Genomic DNA, 20,629 nt, shown 5'->3' with positions numbered 1-20,629 from the left:
ATATACCACCTACCGTATTACGAGTCCATTATATCCTATGGAACTTGTAATACGGTAGGTGGTATATCCGCCACTTTTGGGACGGTTTAACACCGTCCTCCAAAGTTAGAATCAGGCCCTAAGTATCTCACCAATAAAAGAAAAGGGTAAAGAAAGTTTGAACGAAGGAGGAAGGCCAAAAGTGAAAGAGAAAAGAAAGGAAGTGACTGTTGTGGAACAATCGTCAAGTGAGGAAAAAGACTTGACAAAAGAGGAAAGTACCAGCGAAGCCGAGTCGAAAAGGGAAGCAAAACTGAAAAGAAAAAGGATACCAAACAGGAGGTATTCCGGTCCTGAATGGGCATATGCAGTCAATGATGATTGGACTGACGAGTTTGTATCTCTAAGCATCGAGAACGAAGAAGAAGAAGAGATACCAATAGAAAAGAAAAGTTTCATAGACTCTGTCGATTGAAAGAGTAAATGATATTGCTTGCTACAATATAACGTGAAAGAAACAACCAGCTGAGACATTGTTAAACCGGATGAGACATTTGCTAAACTGATAAAGACTGAGTTATTGCCGAATTGAGACAAATGCTGCTAACCGATAAGTGACTGGCCTTCTGAAGAAGACGGTGTGAACATTGCGCTTGTTCAGCTTTGTAACTGAATTGCTAAATAGTTTCTTTTATAGGTGCTTCTAGCTCTCTGATTCTATACAGATCATGACTAGGTACGCTACGCAAAATAATAGAAAGAGATATTGTAAATATGTGTGTATAGGCTTGGTAATTACATGTGTAATAATAATAATGGCAATTGTGATTGGAATGCATGGAAAGGGTGAAAGTGAGAATATCGAGGCTTCTACTATTGCTCCTGTTACTGTCACTGAACTAACACCATTGAAAAGACTAGCATTGGATGAGAGGCTCTTGCATGATAAGAAAGAGCTTTCGTATAACGTTTTCTATCGCTTACTAACAGAGTATGTTGAGACTATGGATGCGAAGGATTGTTATGTGTGTACACAGATACCGACATCAGTAAAGGAAGGGGTAACTTATCACCACATGCCTCTTACATATGGGATTACATGTAGTATAGTAATGTCTAGGTTTTATGGTCAAACTAACATACAGTATTTTTACTCGAATTATGATGTTACCTTTGCTTATGTTCCTATAATAGCACAGCTTAGCCAGACTGCTAAAGATTGGGATGCTAAAATAATGAGGGAATTTTTCGAGCCAATGCAACCTTTTGAAACGGCTCATGCTCATAGGGAGAACCTTACTTGCTCAGTCTCTGCTGTAGAAATAAGCTTTTTAGATCGCACAGATGATAGAAGGGCACAAATGAATGCGAAATTAGAAAAGGAGCTAAGTAAGAGGACTTCAGTAGATAATTATGATTTTGCTGCCATAAAGACACAAGGGAAAATAGCTTTAGATGCTTGGCATGTAGGGAAATTTTGTATATATCGAGGTGAATCTTATTATGATAATATTTTTGTAGGAGCGAGTGAATGCAAACATACGTTTATTTTTAAGGCCAAATGGACATTCATGATGAACGGACTTGACCCTGTCATTCCAGGTGTATATTACATTTGTGGGCATAATGCCTATTATCGTCTTCCAAAGGGGTGGTGGGGGAGATGTTATTTGGGTATAGTGTTCCCAAAGGTTTATCAACTGGATGACGTATCGATGATTCAAAAGACATCTGGATCCCATCGTATCCAGAAGAGAGAGACCGCAGCTGCTGTGGTAGGTGATATATTTGGAGCCATGATTCCTTCATTGGGAGTTGTGTTGAATTCCATCAAAATAAGAAAGTTGTCTACTATAGTGGATAACATGTTGACAAAGTTTTCAGGTGCTATAATCCTGATAGATGCTGAGCTTGCAGCGGAAAGAGCTATGACTCTTCAAAATAGGCTTGCTTTAGACATTCTTTTAGCAAAGGATGGAGGCGTTTGCAAAATGATTGGTGCACGTCACTGTTGTACCTATATACCTGATAATAGTGTGAAGATTAAAACTATGCTTGCTAATCTAACAAAGGAAAGTGCAGATTTGAAGGAATTGAAAGAGCCAGGAGTGTGGGAGAAGGTTGGAAAGGGACTTGCTTCAGTGGGACATTGGATTGGGGGAATTTGGAATGGAATATTATTGAAAATAATAGAAGGAATATTAATAATAATAATTTGTGTATTTGGAATTTGGGGAATAAAAAGGGGAATAATAATGATTATGGAAAGAATTAAAAGAAGAAAAGAAGAGAAAATTATGAAAAGAATGGCAGAAGAATACAGAGCGCAAACTAGGGGTACTAAAAGGAAAAGGGAACTGACAGAATTTTAATGGAATAAAATTTGTGGGCGTGGTTTGGTGTGATGACAAGTAGTCATCAGAGGAGGGATTGATGAAGCAGAAAATGAAGGTTTTGATTTATTAACGCTTAAACGTAATGTTGAAATAATCATGTGTGACATTAACCGAACTAATAAAGATTGTACGGGGACAAAATGTGCCCTCAGAGTAGTTTGCCATCATTTATACGCGTGCTTTATATAACGTGGTGAATTAGAATTGCACTAATCCGACATAATCATAAACGTGTGCTACGATTTGCTTGTTCGAAATGTTTTAGCTTAGCATTACTTTAGCCGAGGCTTTGGCCTAGTTGCCCGGTCTCACGGTTTTCCACTGTGCTAATAAACGTGTATTTTTGCTTGAAGCTGTACTTTTCCACAGAAACTGTTCACATGCTTATCTTAAAGTTAGTGCCAGCCTGGCATATTTTCTCTTTAATTCAAGGTCGACTTGCAGGTGCGGACAATGGAGGCTCTGAAAGTAAGCTAATTGGGAGACAATGTTGCAACTTGCGTACCCATCTCCAAGGATAATGTATGCTTAAGTAAAAGCTTGAGAACTGTCGTTTTTGATTGGTTAATTTGAAGCTAACCTATGAACCCTCCAATAGAGACCCTACAGGACTTGAACTGTTGTCTATAAAAACCAGGTGCACGAGAAGAAGGGGGCCATTGGGAGTATTACTCTCTATCATCGGACATCCCGCCATTTTGACTTCGTAGCTATTATGGCCCACTTTGCTGCGACGCCATTTTGAGAGACTTTGATTCTTTCTCTAATCGAGAGAAAGAGACTTTAAATGATTCTTGCCCTAGAGACTGTAACTTTGATTTGATCCCTTTTCATGAAGTAATAGTTTTACCTTGCCGCCGTGAGGCAATTGCCCCGTTCACCCCTGCCCCTTTGTCCCGTCCCATGCTGATCGAGAAATGGTACCCATGATGACCGAAGAACGATACCTGTGAGACGAAGACTTCCTTGTATGCTGATCGTAATTGGTAAATATGAAAGGAAATTGTAAAATTGCATTGTGTTTCTTTTAGGTAACCAACTGCTGATTTTGGTAAGAGCCCTAGTTAGGAGTTTTTCTAAATTAATGTTACTAAATTATTTTTGCATGAAGTCCCACATGCTGATGCTAATTTGAGGTTAGACGAGGATTCCATATGTCGCACGATGCAATTTGAGATCTTGTTATGCTGACTAAATGTACGCAATTAGTTCATTACAGATTATCGTATTAGTGATTTGCATTGCTATTATCGAATGCCTTGTGATTCAAATGCTTCATAGATTGCACTTGTTTCGACGCTATGGACAGCTATTAATGTTCATATATGTTTATCATTTGGTGTTGAGACACATCTATATTGTGCTAGCTTTGTTAATATAGGGAAATAAATTCACTAACTTTGCAATAAACTGGTGTGGTTATTCCTGGCTGAAAGGTCAGGGTTCGCCGAAATGTATTCTGGATTAATTGTAAAGTGTTATGTTGTTCAAGGTGTTGCTTATGTTCGTTATTGATTATTGATTTGATGCGACTGATCGATACAAGAGTACAGAGAGTTCCCACTAAGTCAAAAGATTCATCGGCCTAAAGAGCGTCCGAACACAGGTAAAATTATTACTACGGACCGCTCTATCAATAGCAAACTTCATCCTTACAATTTACAGCTCAACAATATCATATTGGCGCAGGATTAAACACATATGTGACTTTTACCCTTAAATTAAACCCGTCTATTTTAAATTTTTTGAACTTTTTAATCTACACTTTTATTTACAGCAGAATATCTTTACACTTATCATCTCACAGCAATTTTTACTTATGCATTAAACTTCACATGTAAAATGATGATTTGAAACGTTTCAACAAATTCCAACAATATAAGAAAATGGTGCTATTCTTTAATTTCCATAGCCATTTTCCTATAAGTGCATTCTACCATACAAACAACTACCTTTCTTCAAAGTACATAACAATGGACAAACTACAATAAGATCAGCATTAGACAATAAAATAATGTTATGGATATATGTTCTGGCATGTTAATCATAAATATTAAACCTGGAACTCACCAACTTCGATCCATCCTAATTCAAAATCTCGGTATATTCCTTTGGAAAACATCAAGCAAATCTACTAAATATTTACATACAAAATGTTTGCTCAGAGTAGCTCCTGTCAGAAATCACAATGTTTCCCTCACCAGGTACCAAACCATTTTCACGGTTTGGGACTGAAAACAGCCAAGTCCTTTATTCCTGGGAATCTAGTTAATTCAGAACAATCATCATTTTGCTAATTTTTTAAGAAAACCCTTTTGCCAAGCTCGACAACAATAGTTTTTTTCTTTCCAGTACAGATTGGATATCTTATGTGGGTTACCCCTTGTTAAAGACCTAAACATTTTTCAGAAATCTAGCCTGACGTTCTCAAGAAAGCAAACTTGGTTCCATTTGTGGGCAAGCCCAAGCCCCTTTGGAAACAAGCATTTTTCTCCAACGCCCTCTGTATACTAGGAGTGGGCGGAACTCGTGGTGTTTCACTCCATGTAATTCCCCAGAGTTACATAAAAACTCTGCATGATTCCGCAGGAAAAATATTCATGTTGCACTTTAGCATGAATGGAACCACGAGTGCACACGAGCATGTGGCCATTCAAGTTGATTTTGCTGCCACTCATATGGATAACCTAGTAGAGTGGCACCAAATCCACTTGAGAAAGAGCCCTCTGACTACAACCGCTCATGACCACTTATATTAGAAAATGATGTTAGGGGATCACAAATCTTGCTCGCATTTCTGGAGCCTCGCTGGGAAATATTCTGCCACACGACACATTCCACCCAATACTGCAGGAGAAATTAAACATTCCATTCGCCCCTACAGTATACATTTTTCCATCAGTCATAACCAGGTTGATTCACAGAGGCAAATTGGGATGAGCGCTTATTAAGCAAATATTCATTAGTAACTTCACTGACCATTAAGTCTTAGTAGACCTCCCACTATTGAGCTTGTCTGTTATGCTACACTTTTTCTAATGAAAATGAGAAACAATCCCAAGTATTAACCCTTGAAAACTACTTCAAGTTTCTTGAATGGACTCTCCTAACCAAATACTAATATTGTGGTTATGTCTTTGCTTACTATAAAATTTTACAGCTCCAATATCATGTGAGGCACTTTATTTGTACTCTAAAACACTATAGCCCTCATTATGGCTGTAGCGGTCGTTTCTCAAGACCGCCACGGCCGCCGGAAGACTGCTGTATTATGACCGGATTTCCACAGCACAGGTAGTCAGATATCTGGTGGCCTTCACAACGGTGGTCGGCCGCGCTTAGGCAGTCCCACTGCAGACACCGCCATGCCAGAAAAAGACCGCCCACAGAATTATGAGCAGTAATTCTGTGTGGTGGTCTTTTTCTGGCATGGCTGTTCCAGTGGTAGGAGCGCCGGGTCCCGCCCCCTCACGGAGGAGCACCTCGTCAGATGAGGTAAGTGTTGTCCGCAAGGGGAGGTGGGGGATGTGTGAATGGGTGTGTGTGAGTGTGCGCATGCGTGTAATGAATGTGGAGGGGAGAGGGGGAGTGATTGTGCGTGTGTGTCTGTGTGTAAATGTGGTGATACGTGTGTGTATGAATGCAGACGGGGTGTGGGTGTGTGTGCATGGGTTAATGTGTAAGGGGTAAGGTTGTGAGAGAGAGAGGGCGTGCAGGTGTGTGTATGTTTTTATGTGTATATGGTGTGCGGTGAGGTACGATTGAGGGGTGGGGTGGTTGGGAGAAGATGAGTGAGGGAGTGGGGGTTGTATATGTATGTAAGTAGTTGAAGGGAGGGATGGGGAATGGAGAGTGTATGTGTGCGTGTGAATTGTATGGGTATGTATGCGTGTCTATGGGGGGGAATGTTGTGAGTGCGTGTGTGAGTAGGGGTGTGTCATGAACGCAAGTTCCTGTCGTTGGGATACCTTTCCACCAGCATTTTGTGGCGCTGAGACCGCCAGGATAATGCTGGCAGTGTCCCTAGTCGGATTAACCTCAGAGGTTATCCGACTCCCGCCGGACTGCAGGTGGAAATCTCCAGCCCTGTGGGCCGCGATAAAGCGGTGGGACGGACGGGGACACAGCGGTTTGGCAGTGCCAAATCACCACGGTCATAATATGGCAGTCTGCACCGCTGATCCCACGGAGGTGAGACCGCCACTGAGGCCCTGGCAGTCCATGGACAGCCAGGGTCATAATGAGGGCCTATGTTGTACATATTGCTTCCATGAAATGCTATAGCACTGAAAAAGGCTTCTGAAGTAAAACTTGGTGAATCATCCTTGAACATGTGCAAACCTCTATTTGGTATTTTGTGCTCACGTTATGGGTGCAAGTCTTTCTCAAAAGTTACAGAGATGTTATGCAGGTTGGATAGGATAACAGGAAATGTGTAAGTTGAAGTAAAGGTTTATTAATCTTAACATTGCATCAACATATACCATCAATGTACGTAGATGTGAAGTTAATAATAGCAAACCTGTGCACTAACCTTCACAATATTTTGGTTATTGATATTGTGACCATGAAATTTTATCAGGGTGAGATTTTTGCCCTCTATATTTTGACATTAAAAAATAGAGTAAATGTCTAGCACACAGTGCAGTGTATTTCTGCATATATACACTGATCATGTCCACGATAAAAAGAAAGTTGTTTAAGTATGTCCTAAAAGAGTTCATTGAATTTCGCACATTTTCATACCTTAAACAACAAAAATATGCATTTTAGTCTTTAATATGGAATCCTTTGTTGTACATACTGTCTTAAAAATGGCAGCATTTAGATATTTGTGGATCAGCATAAATGTACAATTTCAGAAAAATTGCAGTTTAGTTTTACATTATACAGTTAATTCATTCAAGAACGCTAAAATACCTCATCTAGGACCTCCAGGTGCACCAGATCATCATCCAAAGAGCAGTTCACAGAGGCATCCACCCGGTAGGGTCTTCTTGTGTTTATTCTTTCATATCTGCAAAAGTTTGCATTGATTTGTGGTGAAAATGATATGCCTGGGTAACAAATGAATCAGAAATCAATGTTTTTGGATCCTCTCTAAGTAGATGATCATGACTATATTTCAGGCACCTAGCTCTAACGGCATGTGGCTGAGAGACATGAGCGGGTGAGACTGAATACCCACACTTCACCGGTCTCAATACAGAGGTATGATCCACCCTTGAAGCTTCCCATATCTTGAGTTGCAATATCGCCACAAACTTTGAGTCACTCTGCCCACTGTATGACACATGCAAAGTGCAATAAATTCTGTACCAGAACGTGGAATTGGAATTGATGAAGAACTATGATGTAATGATAAGGCACCGAAATGTGATGAATGCTGAAAAGCATGTGACGTCAATGAAGAAAAACAATTACGCCAATGTAAAAAAATTGTTTTTTCTGCAATATGAAGCACTTTGTGATCATTGTGTGAACATAAATAGAAGTAAAGTTTGTTTAAATTATTGAAGTGCAATCCATTTTTGAAAATGTGTGGATCCACACATTTCAGAATCCATGCAGTGAAAATTAAAACACTTTTGAGAACTGATTTTGTCCTGCCACCTTGTCAGTGAACAACCTAACAGCAATTATTGACACTATTGCAGGAGAGAGACAGTACGCACAATTACTGTATATAGTCAGAATGTTAACCACATGCTGTATTTTGTAGGCAGCATCTGACTAATTAATGTGCTTTTGCTATCCTAATGTAAGTTTGTCAACTTGATCATAAAGCCAAGCCAACGTTTAGCCAAATGAATCAAACTGAAATGGTAAAACAACTTCACAAATAAATGCTGACAAATATTGTATGAAACTCAGTTCAGCAGGGAATTAAAGTAAAATAATTTTACAGTTCCTAAAATATTAAGGGTACTTAGAATGACTATTTATTTTAAAAACAAATCCTCTAATGAGGGGCATTGTAATCAGGGATGTAATGCAAGCCTGTAAACCCTCAGTGGCTCAGGGACCCCCAACCCTTCAAGAGGCCTCCAACCTGTCAGGGAGGGCCCATTCATCCAATGTCCAATAAATATCTGTGAGGTATGGTAGACTCAGTGACTCCTCTTCATATTCTACAGGAAGCCAAGAAGGTGCCACCATTTTGTGTTACACCACTGTTTGTAATATGTATTCTTACATCTTTATGAAGATGGAAAAAAGGATGGAAGAAAGGAGGAAAGGGGTATAGATGTGAGATTATTGCTTTCCTTGTACCCCTTCAAAATTAATTATAGTATCTTTGCTTGGAATTTAACATAAAGAAAGTGAATGTAACATCCTTATCTTTGTACATCTGTTCTTCTATTTACTTTTATGTTGTTCCATTGTTTTTGATTGATTCTCATTCTTTGGCTCAATGCGTCACATCTACAGATGCTTATATACTGATCAGTAAGTATAATTTATATAGTAAATGTTAGAAATGGGGTCTTTGGTTGACAGTCAGGTTACCCCCTGTTCAAGCAAGGCCCCTCACTCTAGTCAGGGTAAAAGAGAATCCCCCCTCAGCTAACCCCTGCTTACCCCCTTGGTAGCTTGGCAGAGCAGTAGGCTTAACCTCAGAGTGCTAGGTGTAGAGTATTTGTACCAACACACACTGTGACTCAATGAAAACACTACAAAATTACCCAACACCATTTTAGAAAAATAAGAAATATTTATCTAAACAAAACAAGACCAAAACGACAAAAAATCCGACATACACAAGTCAAGTTATGAATTTTTAGAGATTAAACTAAAAAATAGCGCTTAGAAACAAAAATGCTTCGATGAGATGTTAACACAGCGTCGTGACGGAGTCGTTCCCAACAAGCCCACACCAGCGGCGCCGGACACGGAGTTGTGTAGACCCCCAAGTACAGTACCTTTGGTGAAGGGTGAAAATAAGGCGATGCGCGAAGTCGGGGATTGCGGTGTCTGTGCGAAACATTGAATCCATGCACTTCGAGCGGCGTCTGTCACGACTTGGTGCGGTGACTTCCACGGAGTCGCAGACTTCAGCGGGGCTGCTGCGGCGTCGGGCCTGCGAAGCGCGTTCCAGCGAAGGTCACGGCGGTGGGTGCAGGCGGCGTTACCGTATGAAGCAGTGGCGTCGGTTGGGAGTCGTCCGAAGTCGATTTCCTTGGATTTCCACCAGCTTTTCTTCCAAGGGCCCAGGGACTGGATAGGGCACCACTTGTCAGAGCAGGAGTCTCTCCAGAGACTCCAGGTGCTGGCAGAGAGAAGTCTTTGCTGTCCCTGAGACTTCAAATAACAGGACGTAAGTTCTAAATCAAGCCCTTGGAGATTTCTTCACAAGATGGAAGGCACACAAAGTCCAGTCTTTGCCCTCTTACTCTGGCAGAAGCAGCACTGCAGGAAAGCTCCACAAAGCACAGTCACGGGCAGGGCAGCACTTCTTCCTTAGCTATTCAGCTCTTCTCCAGGCAGAGGTTCCTCTTGGTTCCAGAAGTGTTTCTCAAGTCTGTAGATCTGGGTGCCCTTCTTATACCCATTTTAGTCTTTGAAGTCACCTTTCTTCAAAGGGGACTCACACCTACTTGTGAACTCCTGTCTTGCCCAGGCAAGGCCTCAGACACACACCAGGGGGTTGGAGTCTGCATTGTCAGCGGCAGGCACAGTCTTTTCAGATGAGAGTGACCACTCCACCCCTCCCTCCTAGCAGAGATGGCTAATCAGGAAATGCAGGTTACACCCCAGCTCCCTTTGTGTCACTGTCTAGTGTGAGTTGAAAAACAACCCAACTGTCAAACTGACCCAGACAGGGAATCCACAAACACGGCAGAGTCACAGAATGGTTTAAGCAAGAAAATGCTCACTTTCTAAAAGTGGCATTTTCAAACGCACAATCTTAAAATCAACTTTACTAAAAGACGTATTTTTAAATTGTGAGTTCAGGGACCCCAAACTCCACATGTCCATCTACTCTCTAGGGGAATATACACTTTAATCATATTTAAAGGTAGCCCCCATGTTATCCTATGAGAGAGACAGACCTTGCAACAGTGAAAAACGAAGTTGCCCGTATTTCACTGTCAGGACATATAAACCACATTACTATATGTCCTACCTTATCCATACACTGCACCCTGCCCTTGGGGCTACCTAGGGCCTACCTTAGGGGTGCCTTACATGTAAGAACAGGGAAGGTTTAGGCCTGGCAAGTGGGTACTCTTGCCAAGTCGAATTTACAGTGTAAAAATACACACACAGACACTGCAGTGGCAGGTCTGAGACATGATTACAGGGTTACTTATGTGGGTGGCACAACCAGTGCTGCAGGCCCACTAGTAACATTTGATTTACAGGCCCTGGGCACCTCTAGTGCACTTTACTAGGGACTTAACAGTAAAACAAATATGCCAATAATGGAGAACCAATTACGTACACATTTTAAACAGGAGCACTTGCACTTTAGCACTGGTTAGCAGTGGTAAAGTGCCCAGAGTAACAAAAACAGTAAAATCAGAGTCCAGCACACATCAACAACCTGGGGAACAGAGGCAAAAAGTTAAGGGAGACCACACCAAGGATGAAAAGTCTAATAGTAAATGATCCCCTTGTGGGCCATTTACTTCAGTTGGACAATAATTATGTCATTTTTGAACACCAATGCACAGTGTGCGCCTACAATATGAAAGGAAATACCATCATTATTCCAGGAACAGCCCTATGCCCAACCCCTACAGGGGGGAAGCTGTGGTGGTGACTGTGGATGATTACAACACCAGTTTAGAATTGTGGCTGTATGGAAATGGGCGAGAACAAAGGGAGTGGGGGGGAGAAAAAATACATCAGAATGATAAAGGCTCATACAGACAAGTTCTGGCTACACATCATGAGCCTGATCCTGAAGACATATACACACACTCTTTCTCACTGAATGTTGGAATGGGAAAGTCTCCATAATGGTATACCTTATCTCTGAATGACCTGACCACATGTGAAACTGGTATCCTGACTTTTAAGTTTCCTGATACACTAATCTTGTTAGCTCTGAGGCCTAGGCCTGGCCTCTGTAATTTCAAAGTTCAGAACCTGGAAGGTGGCACCAAGCATAACCTCTATGATGATATGGGACTACTGTTTATTTCCTGGGTTGCTGATTTAAAGCGGTGGTGGCAGCATACTAATTTCTGTGGATCGATAATTTAGAACATACCTTTTTCTGGTTAAGGTGGAATGAGGTGCCTACTGGCCTGACTGATTTAAAGCTTCACTTGGATGTAACACACAAACCCTTGCACTGACATCACATGTGCAAGTACATTGCGTATGCCTGCAGCATGGATATTGGCATGACTCCCTGTTGTGGTGAGAGTATAGTTGCTAGGACCAGCAGGATGTATGTTCTGTATTGTCCTGGCTTGCCAAGGCACAAGATAGAGTATAGCATAATCTTGCCCAGTAGGTGGAAGTATATTCCCTGCCTTCCTGGAACTTGAGGGAGGTGCTCCAGACACTGAAGTGTAAGAGGATGGAGACAGTGCTACTCTTATCTAAAATTCAATGACGACCTTTTAGAAGGCGAGTGTTGATAAGCACCCTTTGTATGCCATGCCTTTTTGTGGGTAGTAGAGGTCAACATCTCTGTCTGTAAATCCAATATAAAGATTGCACTACAACAATCACAGTGCCAATCCATGTTCTCGTGCAGAGGTAAACACAAGGCTGTGGTGAGAGACTGAGGTTCTGTGTCATGCACTGAGGATATAGAGCTGCACACTGAAATGAGCAATGATTGACAGGGCAAACATGTTTGCAAGCCATGAACATAACTAGATAATTGTTCTAGATTTTTATAGAACACAGCCCAGAATTCGGCTTTCTAGACTCCCTAGCATGAACACTTAGTCAATGTACCAACCTGAGACAGAAAGCTAGTTAGGCTGCAACCACCCCATCAGCAACTGAGCAATATTTGAGTGAGCTGTGCTTCAGGTAACTGTCAATCATATGAGATATCACAGGTACAGTTTGTGGAATCCAACGTTTTTTTCATTTAGGACAGACACACTCAAGAACACTAGGAAACAGTGGCTATATTTTAAAGATTTATTTTGAAATCAAAATCCTATCCTAGTGCACATGAGTTGAATTGCAACTGCAATAAAGATAAACAAAATGATAGATGTAACATTTATCAAAAGCACAGGCAACAAAAAATACACCATCATCTAAGCATTATAATGTTATAGTAATCCCACCATAATTCTTCTATTTACTAAACTAATCTTAGCACCAAAATGAAAGCCTAATTTGAGTTATAGAGAAGCATAACTGTTTGAACAATACTGCTTTATGTTTATTAAAATAGCAGTGTGCTATTCGTGTCTCTGCTGACAGCCAGGCTGATAAGCTCAATAAGTGAGCCTTCAGCAAACGTAGGTGATGTGATTCTGCATGGCCTGTCTCATCTGGGTTGCCTGGCACGAAGTTCCTCTCTAGCTCTTTACACCCTGTGCTCAGCTTATATAACATTAGTTAGTTATTGTTGAATCTTTCAGGATAAACAATTAGCAGAACGCAGCCTGGTGCACTTTTGCTAATTTGTATTAGGTAACTCAAACTTGTGTGGATTTTCATGCATGGGATTTTCTTTACTGTTAGGTAACTGCAGTAGGGTGGGACTGTAGCCACTGTGCTAGAGCAATATAGTTGAGTGGGAATTGTAGCAATTCTCAGAGGGCACTGTGGGTGGTTTGTGAACTATAGAAATTGATTACAGCCCGTAGTATTTTATAGAACCCTGAAGCTGAACCCCCCATTAATGTAAATAGGATTTACTTTTGGTGTACAAATAAAGAGCTCTTTTTGCTAATAAATGCACTGGTCTGGACAGTATGTTATTATGTCTGTTGCTTGACTGTTGAATTCTAACTCTGTCCCCCACCCTACCTCCCCAGGAAGCTTTTGGCTGTTGTCCTTCACTACCCTGAAACAAAAGTGTAGTCTGCCAAGTATTCAGGTACATAGTCAAATGGACCCTCGTACATCAGAGGCAAACGTTCCTAACACCCCGCTTTTGGTCCAGTAGCCTCTGCCTGACATGTAGCCCTCTGAATGGTGTCTGCCTCACACAGAGACAAACCCTCATGTATACTCTCACACTCACACACAGATAACAACATTCACACATGCACACCTGTGACCAGATCCCACCCTCCAGGAATCAACATTTTTTTCACAAACCTGTCTCATAGCTGAGCCACACAAGGATCCTAAACTCCTCTATTTTGGCATCTTTTTCTATACTGCTGCCAGGCACAGCCCTGTGCTCACACAGTATGACTGACCGCATTGGACCTGCATCATGGCCAATCGCCATACACCAAACACATAATGACGGATCAAGATGCTATCCTGCCCAGGCTACAATCACATTGTAAGTTTGGGCACAGGGCCGAGGTCACTGTAAACTCATCTTGGTGGCACACAGCATATACACATGTTCCCATTTTCGGAAAGTTACCTCACATTGCTTTTAGTAAACGTATTAATGTGAAACATACATTCTTTCAACATGCATGTGACAGTAGGGGTGGACGATCAACCTGCAGAGTAGTAGGGGAGCTGCAAGTCTGCACAGGAATTCTACCTGACAGCATAGCTAAGTTAACCCACTGAACAATTTTGCCAGTTAAAGTGGAGAGCTGCATACCTATAAACTGGCACAAGTGAGAGCTGATGTTCCCCATCCATGCTTGTTGGAGATGGAACTGGACAGTCAGGCTTTCACCAGTCTGAGACTGATACATTAATTGTCATTGATTTGCATACTGATAATTGTCATATGTTTATTTAAATGCTTAGAAATGTCTAACATAATGTACAAAATACGAAGAAATATTATCCATACAGTCGAAAGGTGCATTTTATTCCGTGCACTGTGATTAGAGAGAAAGGCGTTGCCATTTGTAATTTGCATTTTATGGATCTACGTTTCGCCTATTTAGAAAAAAAACGTATTTTTGGCACCCACTCTGTGTACAGTATTCGAATACTAGAGTGTATTAAACCAGCAATCACACTCACTTTTAATATAGCGTTTTTGCAGAGACCTTGAAAATTTGCTATGCTGTTAAAAAGACACTGCAGTTAACTACAAGCAATTTAAATGGTAATGATTTTATCAAAATCTGACAAATAAAATGTTACATCTATCTATCAGAATTCTTATCTGTCAACTATTGGTTTCTGGCACAGGTCTGCAGTAGTTGCGCCAACCTTCTGAGCTTTATAAGCAGTAGTAATGACCTTTGCAACCACAAAACAAAAACAAAAAGACCAGCAAGAAGAGAAACGTGACGTGCCACACGTGAATCTTAGAATAACGTGGAAAGTAAACATGTTACTGTAACATCACAACACCACATCATACATCAAGCAGACACATTTGCACAAGCACATATATGTCTCTGTCTCTCAAACACACTCTCCACAACATTTTTCTGGAAAACGGACCTTCCTCTCATGTGTTCCTGTTCCTCTGACACTAATAATCGAGGAAGAAAATACCCAATCACACGCGCACATTTGAACGTATCTATCATAGCCTGACTCATTACCGGTAGTCCCGCCCATTCAATGCACTGGTGCTAACTCTTCTAAGCGGTTTGAAACAGCATTTCTATGGCCCTTGGTTACCTGTGCAGTTAGAAGTGGCCTAAAAGAAGTTGTTGACTGGGCTGAGATCTCATGGTGGCACAGAAGAGGACAGCAGTTTCGAGAACTATTTTGGTGATTTAAAGTGGCAGTATCATAAAAGATTTTAGGCTGATGGTTTTTCAGGTCTCTGGAGGTAGGGTAAGGCAGTGCTTGATGCAAACACTTTCTTCCATCATAATATGAAAGCGTATGTCTAGAGAATGAAATGTGTGACAAGAATGTTTGTGCATCTTGGTTATGTGACATGTGGTGGTGTGTCCTGTTGTTTTTAGCTGCTGTGTTTGTATGCTTCATTACTGCAATGTGATGCCATTGTGTTGTACTGTAGTTGTTGTGCCCTGTTATGTTTTAATCGTGCTAGATGTTGTTTTGTGTATGCTATTATATTATGTTGTTTATTTTTGGCATGTAAACTATGCTGCTACATTTCAATCCAAGAGCACTCAGGAGAATAGTAATTTATTGGCCCATTCCCTTTCAAGTAACATAAATACTTGAGGCCTGATTTAGCATTTGGCGAAGGGGTTACTCCATACCAATGGTGACAAATTTCTCGCCTCCCGAAATATAAATCCCATTATATCCTATGGAATGTAGATTTAGCCGGACGGGATATCTGTCACCGTTGTGATGGAGTAACCCCTCAACCAAGCACTACCTCAGGCACTAAATGTGTGTTTAACTGAATTAATATGTGTGCATTTTATTAATCAAATGTAGTGATTGGCTATGTACCTATTTAGAAGAGAGCCATCTGTATATTTTTAGCAGAAATACACTAAATGTATTTGTCATAAGAGGGAGTATATGTTTATGCTACCTGTAATCGTTTAGTATCTATTCTGAATCTAATGTTGGATTTTCCTAAAATGTCTTGCAAGTGTCTTGTTTTTCTCTCCTCTGCAGGTGTCTTAGCATGTGTCCCATTATGTGATAATAGACTTAGGGGGTCATTCCTACCCTGGCGGTCTGAGACCGCCAGGGTAGGGGACGGAGGAAGCACCGCCAACAGGCTGGCGGTGCTTCTGGGGCTATTCTGACCGCGGCGGTAAAGCCGCGGTCAGAAAAGGGAAGCCGGCGGTTTCCCGCCGGCTTCCCGCTGCCCCTGTGAATCCTCCACGGCGGCGCTGCAAGCAGCGCCGCCATAGGGATTCCGACCCCCTTCCCGCCAGCCTGGTTCTGGCGGTTTTCACCGCCAGGACCAGGCTGGCGGGAACGGGTGTCGTGGGGCCCCTGGGGGCCCCTGCAGTGCCCATGCCGCTGGCATGGGCACTGCAGGGGCCCCCTAACAGGGCCCCACATTGATTTTCAGTGTCTGCTTGGCAGACACTGAAAATCGCGACGGGTGCAACTGCACCCGTCGCACACCAGCAACTCCGCCGGCTCCATTCGGAGCCGGCTTCCTCATTGCTGGCGCTTTCCCGCAAGGCGGGCGGGCGGCCTTTTGGCGGTCGCCCGCCAGCCCAGCGGGAAAGTCAGAATCCCGCCCGCCAAAGTAGGAATGACCGCCTTATTGTTTATTGTATTACAATAGTAGACTATAGAACCTTTAATTAGAAGTTGGCCTCAGATGTAATGATTGATACAGTAAGAGAGACCTTATGTACCAGGCAGATCGGACTGATGTTACATTCAAGGCCATCCAGATGGTTACTCCTTAGAACAAGAGCTGGAAAACCAGGAAGTCTACCTGCTCCCAGAGAACACTGCCTTTGGATTGGTTTGTTTGGTGGAAACTGAATTGAAGAAGTCTTCTAGAATCTTCTTTTATGCTTTAATTGTATAATCTTTAGAACAGTTAAGCAGACTCTGTCCTGACCACTGACAGAAGACTACTTCTCAACTCTGCTGACTTCCTCTGCCAAGAGTGTTGAGCTTCATGCTTGAGCACTCATACTTTCCTCAGCTGGGTTCATCTGATGCTGACACCTTCCTCATAAACTTTCCCCTTGCCACTTTCAAAACGTTATTTATAATAGGAAAGTTCCCTTATGGAACCTGCTTGGCAGGTATTGTGTTCTGTTCTGTTTTGCATCTTTTTTTTCTGATCATACACAAATTTGGACTACATGAACATATAAATATATAACCTCTTACAATATGCTTCCTTCATGTTTGTTGATTGAATTAATTTGTAACCTGAACCAAATTCTTTTCAGAAAACTCTTAAGGCTGGAGCACCATCCTCTGTTGTTCTTGGGGAGTCAAGTTTTTTCACTCTACTTGAAATGTATTACCAATATTGGTTCCTTTCTTACACTCAAGTCAACAATCGTAAGTCCATATGACCAGTGGATGATTCTCTTTGATGATTTTACCAAGAGATTGAGGTTGAAGAAACCCCACTCTATCAACTCCATTCCATTAAAGTTACTGTGGCGAGCTACTATTCACCACTTTCTAAGGTGATAAGAAACCACTGCTCCAGCTATTGAAATATTTGGGACACTAGTAAGTCCAAAGCTGTGGTACAGACTGTGGGCCTGATTCAGATCTTGACAGAGGGGAGCACTCTGACACAAATGTGACTGATATCCCGTTGGCGTATTACGATCTCTTTACATCCTATGGAGATTGCAATCTGGTGGATGGGATTTCTGTCATGTCTATCACCCGCCAGATCTAAATCAGGCCCTGTGTCTTAAAGTAGCACTTGGAGTCTCTTCTGGACTATTTACTAGGCCCCACCTCATCGTGAGCATGAAAGACCCTCCTCCACTAGCAAGCTATCCATTAAATGTCTACACAGACTTTGAAACCTCCTCTCCGTTGGCATTAGTAACTCTATATTAATGCCGTTCAGCACTGGTACCTGAATGAAACATTAGAAAAAGAATGTCTGAAATTTTCAGCCTTTAAATCCTCCAATTATTTTTTCACTAAATACCCCATTTGTCAGAATTTGCTCTCAGCAATGTCACGCCTGGGGTGACAATTACATACATTTTATGGTGATTGATAATCACCCCCTGGCAGCACAGTTTACAAGGGAGTAAACGTTCATCTCTGTGTTTATGGAGCATGGTGTTTATTTCCAAATTAACCAGACGTTGTCGCAGAGAATTAGCATATATAGAACAGAGTGCAAAAAAAGAAAATACAGAGATCAAGAAAATAGAAGTGATCTTTCAGTAAAATAATGTATTACCTCTGTCATCAGATTACAGCGTTTAAATGAGAGGAAGCAGCAGGTATGACCGATGAAAATGAAAACTGTGTTCATAGATAGAAGGGATCATTTTGAAACCCAGGCACTTCCTTTTAGAAGATATTGGTGAAGTGCAGCTGTCGGCATTAATAAAAAATGCTTAGATTATACGAGCTTGCTCAACTGGTAAAGAGTGGTGCCGTGTGCACTATGAAGGGGTGTCCTTAGTGGAACTATTAGACCAGTAGCACCCCCGTCACGAGTGGCTCCTACTTCCAATGGGGTCAGTATCTAGAGTTAGCGACCCCATCAGCCTTATGGGTAAAGCAGGAACTGCTGCTCAGCCACCCAGAGATTTCACTTGCTAAAAGCAGGTCGGGTCTCTGATGGAACACCAGGAAAGCATACGCAGGAATATGCTGTGTAAGTCAGTTTCCTCCATTGAAGTCCCCTAAAACATGTAATACTTGTTATCACTCCCATTCGGAATTACCAGGAGCTCCAGTAACAGTAATTCGGGTCGGGGTGAGGTAAAACTGGTGATTCTTTCGCACCACTCAAAGAGTGGCCCTGGAGGAATTTGTTAAATTACGTTCAAGGTCCTGTTTAGCTGACTCTAAACATGTAGGTGTTTTAAGACTCCTGCTTCACAGATATTTCCTGTGTATCACAAAGCTTTGGCCTGCCTTTGTCAAGAGCGGGCCTAACAAAATTCTACAAGAACAGGAGTCAGGTATACAATCTTGTAGTATTTACAGAAAATTAACCGTTTGTGCTTGGGGACCAATAATAAGCATGCAATCAACCTCTTAAGTGTGGCAGAACACAAAGGGTTTCAAATGTTTTCAGAAGATGAAGAGATAAAGAATCAGTCAAACGTTTTTGCAGAGCTGTCAATTCAGCAAAATGCCAGGGGTAGCGGAAGTGACATCATACAAGTCTAGAATAGACTGTTCGATAGCTACAGCTGAATCAATCATTGAAAGAATCACAACACCCAATCTGAGTAATTTGTTTCTTATTTTCATAGCACAGTGTTTGCAATTAGACTGGCTAGACAGTACTTTCTGTACTCCGCCCAGTGCTTTAAATGGAAATATGTAAGTGCTAGTAGTCACTTTATAGAGTACCTGTCTGCTCCAGAGAAGTACTGGTGCGCTCCCTTTAAACTATTGCAGAAATGCTGAGAAATGCAGATATTGTTGTGTTCAAATAAGCGGAGGTACTCAACACAGGAATGCAGCTACCCAGTTTAAGCACTGGTCTAAATGGTTCAAATGCTTCTATCATTCTGTGGAGACATGCAGAGTTGGAGACTGTGCCTCTCTCATATGCACCTGCCAGTTTTAACAGGTTTTAATGTTAACAGAGGACTCTGTGTCACCAATAAGGCAAAGCTCCAGTCCTGAGCCTTTCTTTTATAAATACTTGTTTTCATGGTTGTTAATTCAAATGGAGCTAGGTCTCCAACTCCCACGGTGATTAAGTTGTCAAAGAAAAAACAGTAACAAAATACTTTGTCAATGGAAGCATGGAGTCCCCTAGGACCCCAAGGTGTGAGTTGTGGTGGATAAAACCCAAAATTATAGGTTTGTACTTGGAAAAGACTGCTACCTCATGGACTACTGCATCTTATTATTGTGAAAGGCATCATACCAATTAGCAATTGCTAGACGCATCTAGGCGCCTCAGTGTGTATTGCGAGGGTGCTGGGCAGGGGGACCCCTGCACCTGTTCTCTGCTAGGCGGTGAACCAGGTCGTAATCAGCAGGGCGGCACTGAATTTAGCGCTGCCCTGGCTGATTCCGACTCCTGCCAACATCAGCCCATCAGGATCAAAGATCCCAGCAGAGATGGCGGTAGACTGGCGGGGCTGCCCGCCAACCTCGTAATGTGGCAGTCGGATCGCCACAACTGCAGCAGTGCGACAGCCACCACGAGTGTGGCGGTGCGAGGATCACCACACTCTTAATCAGGCCCCTAGTATCTTTTATGCAACCCTCACTCTTGTCAGACCCTCCTCATACAAATATTATATGTAAAAATCTAGCTCCTGTAAATGGACCTTTACTACCCTCTGTACCTTGTCTCCCATGCCTCATTCCAAATTATTGTCTAGTGAGGAGACAACGAAGTATACAGAAACAGCGATGGATAGAATGCTTGAATTAATCTCAGCCCCTGGTAATTACTCGGGCCACATCCCAGTCCATTGTTATTTTGTGCATACAAATTGAACAGTCCAGGCCGAAATACCAGGCCAGGTCCTCCCTGAGCCAGAACACAAGCAGCCCAAGACCGGTTTTACCCTTATTGAGGCTCATCAGTCAGGTACAGCTTGGCTCCAGTGGCATTGTGAATATGGAACCCATGCCTGGCC

At 42.0% G+C, this 20,629-nt stretch overlaps 1 protein-coding gene across 1 annotated transcript in view; it reads right to left on the bottom strand.

Annotated features, from left to right (window-relative positions):
* MYO3B (myosin IIIB) overlaps positions 1 to 20,629 on the bottom strand; it is a 1,099,693-nt gene that overhangs the window by 1,026,298 nt on the left and 52,766 nt on the right. The window contains exon 3 of the mRNA XM_069221545.1: positions 7,296 to 7,392. Within this exon, the coding sequence (XP_069077646.1) occupies positions 7,296 to 7,392 (97 nt within the window). The remainder of the gene's footprint in view (positions 1 to 7,295; positions 7,393 to 20,629) is intronic.

Source organism: Pleurodeles waltl, chromosome 3_1 (genome assembly GCF_031143425.1).
Source record: "Pleurodeles waltl isolate 20211129_DDA chromosome 3_1, aPleWal1.hap1.20221129, whole genome shotgun sequence".
Classification (NCBI taxonomy): domain Eukaryota; kingdom Metazoa; phylum Chordata; class Amphibia; order Caudata; family Salamandridae; genus Pleurodeles; species Pleurodeles waltl.
The sequence above is the reverse complement of the archived record's forward strand: the minus strand, read 5'-3'. Positions and strand labels throughout refer to the sequence as shown.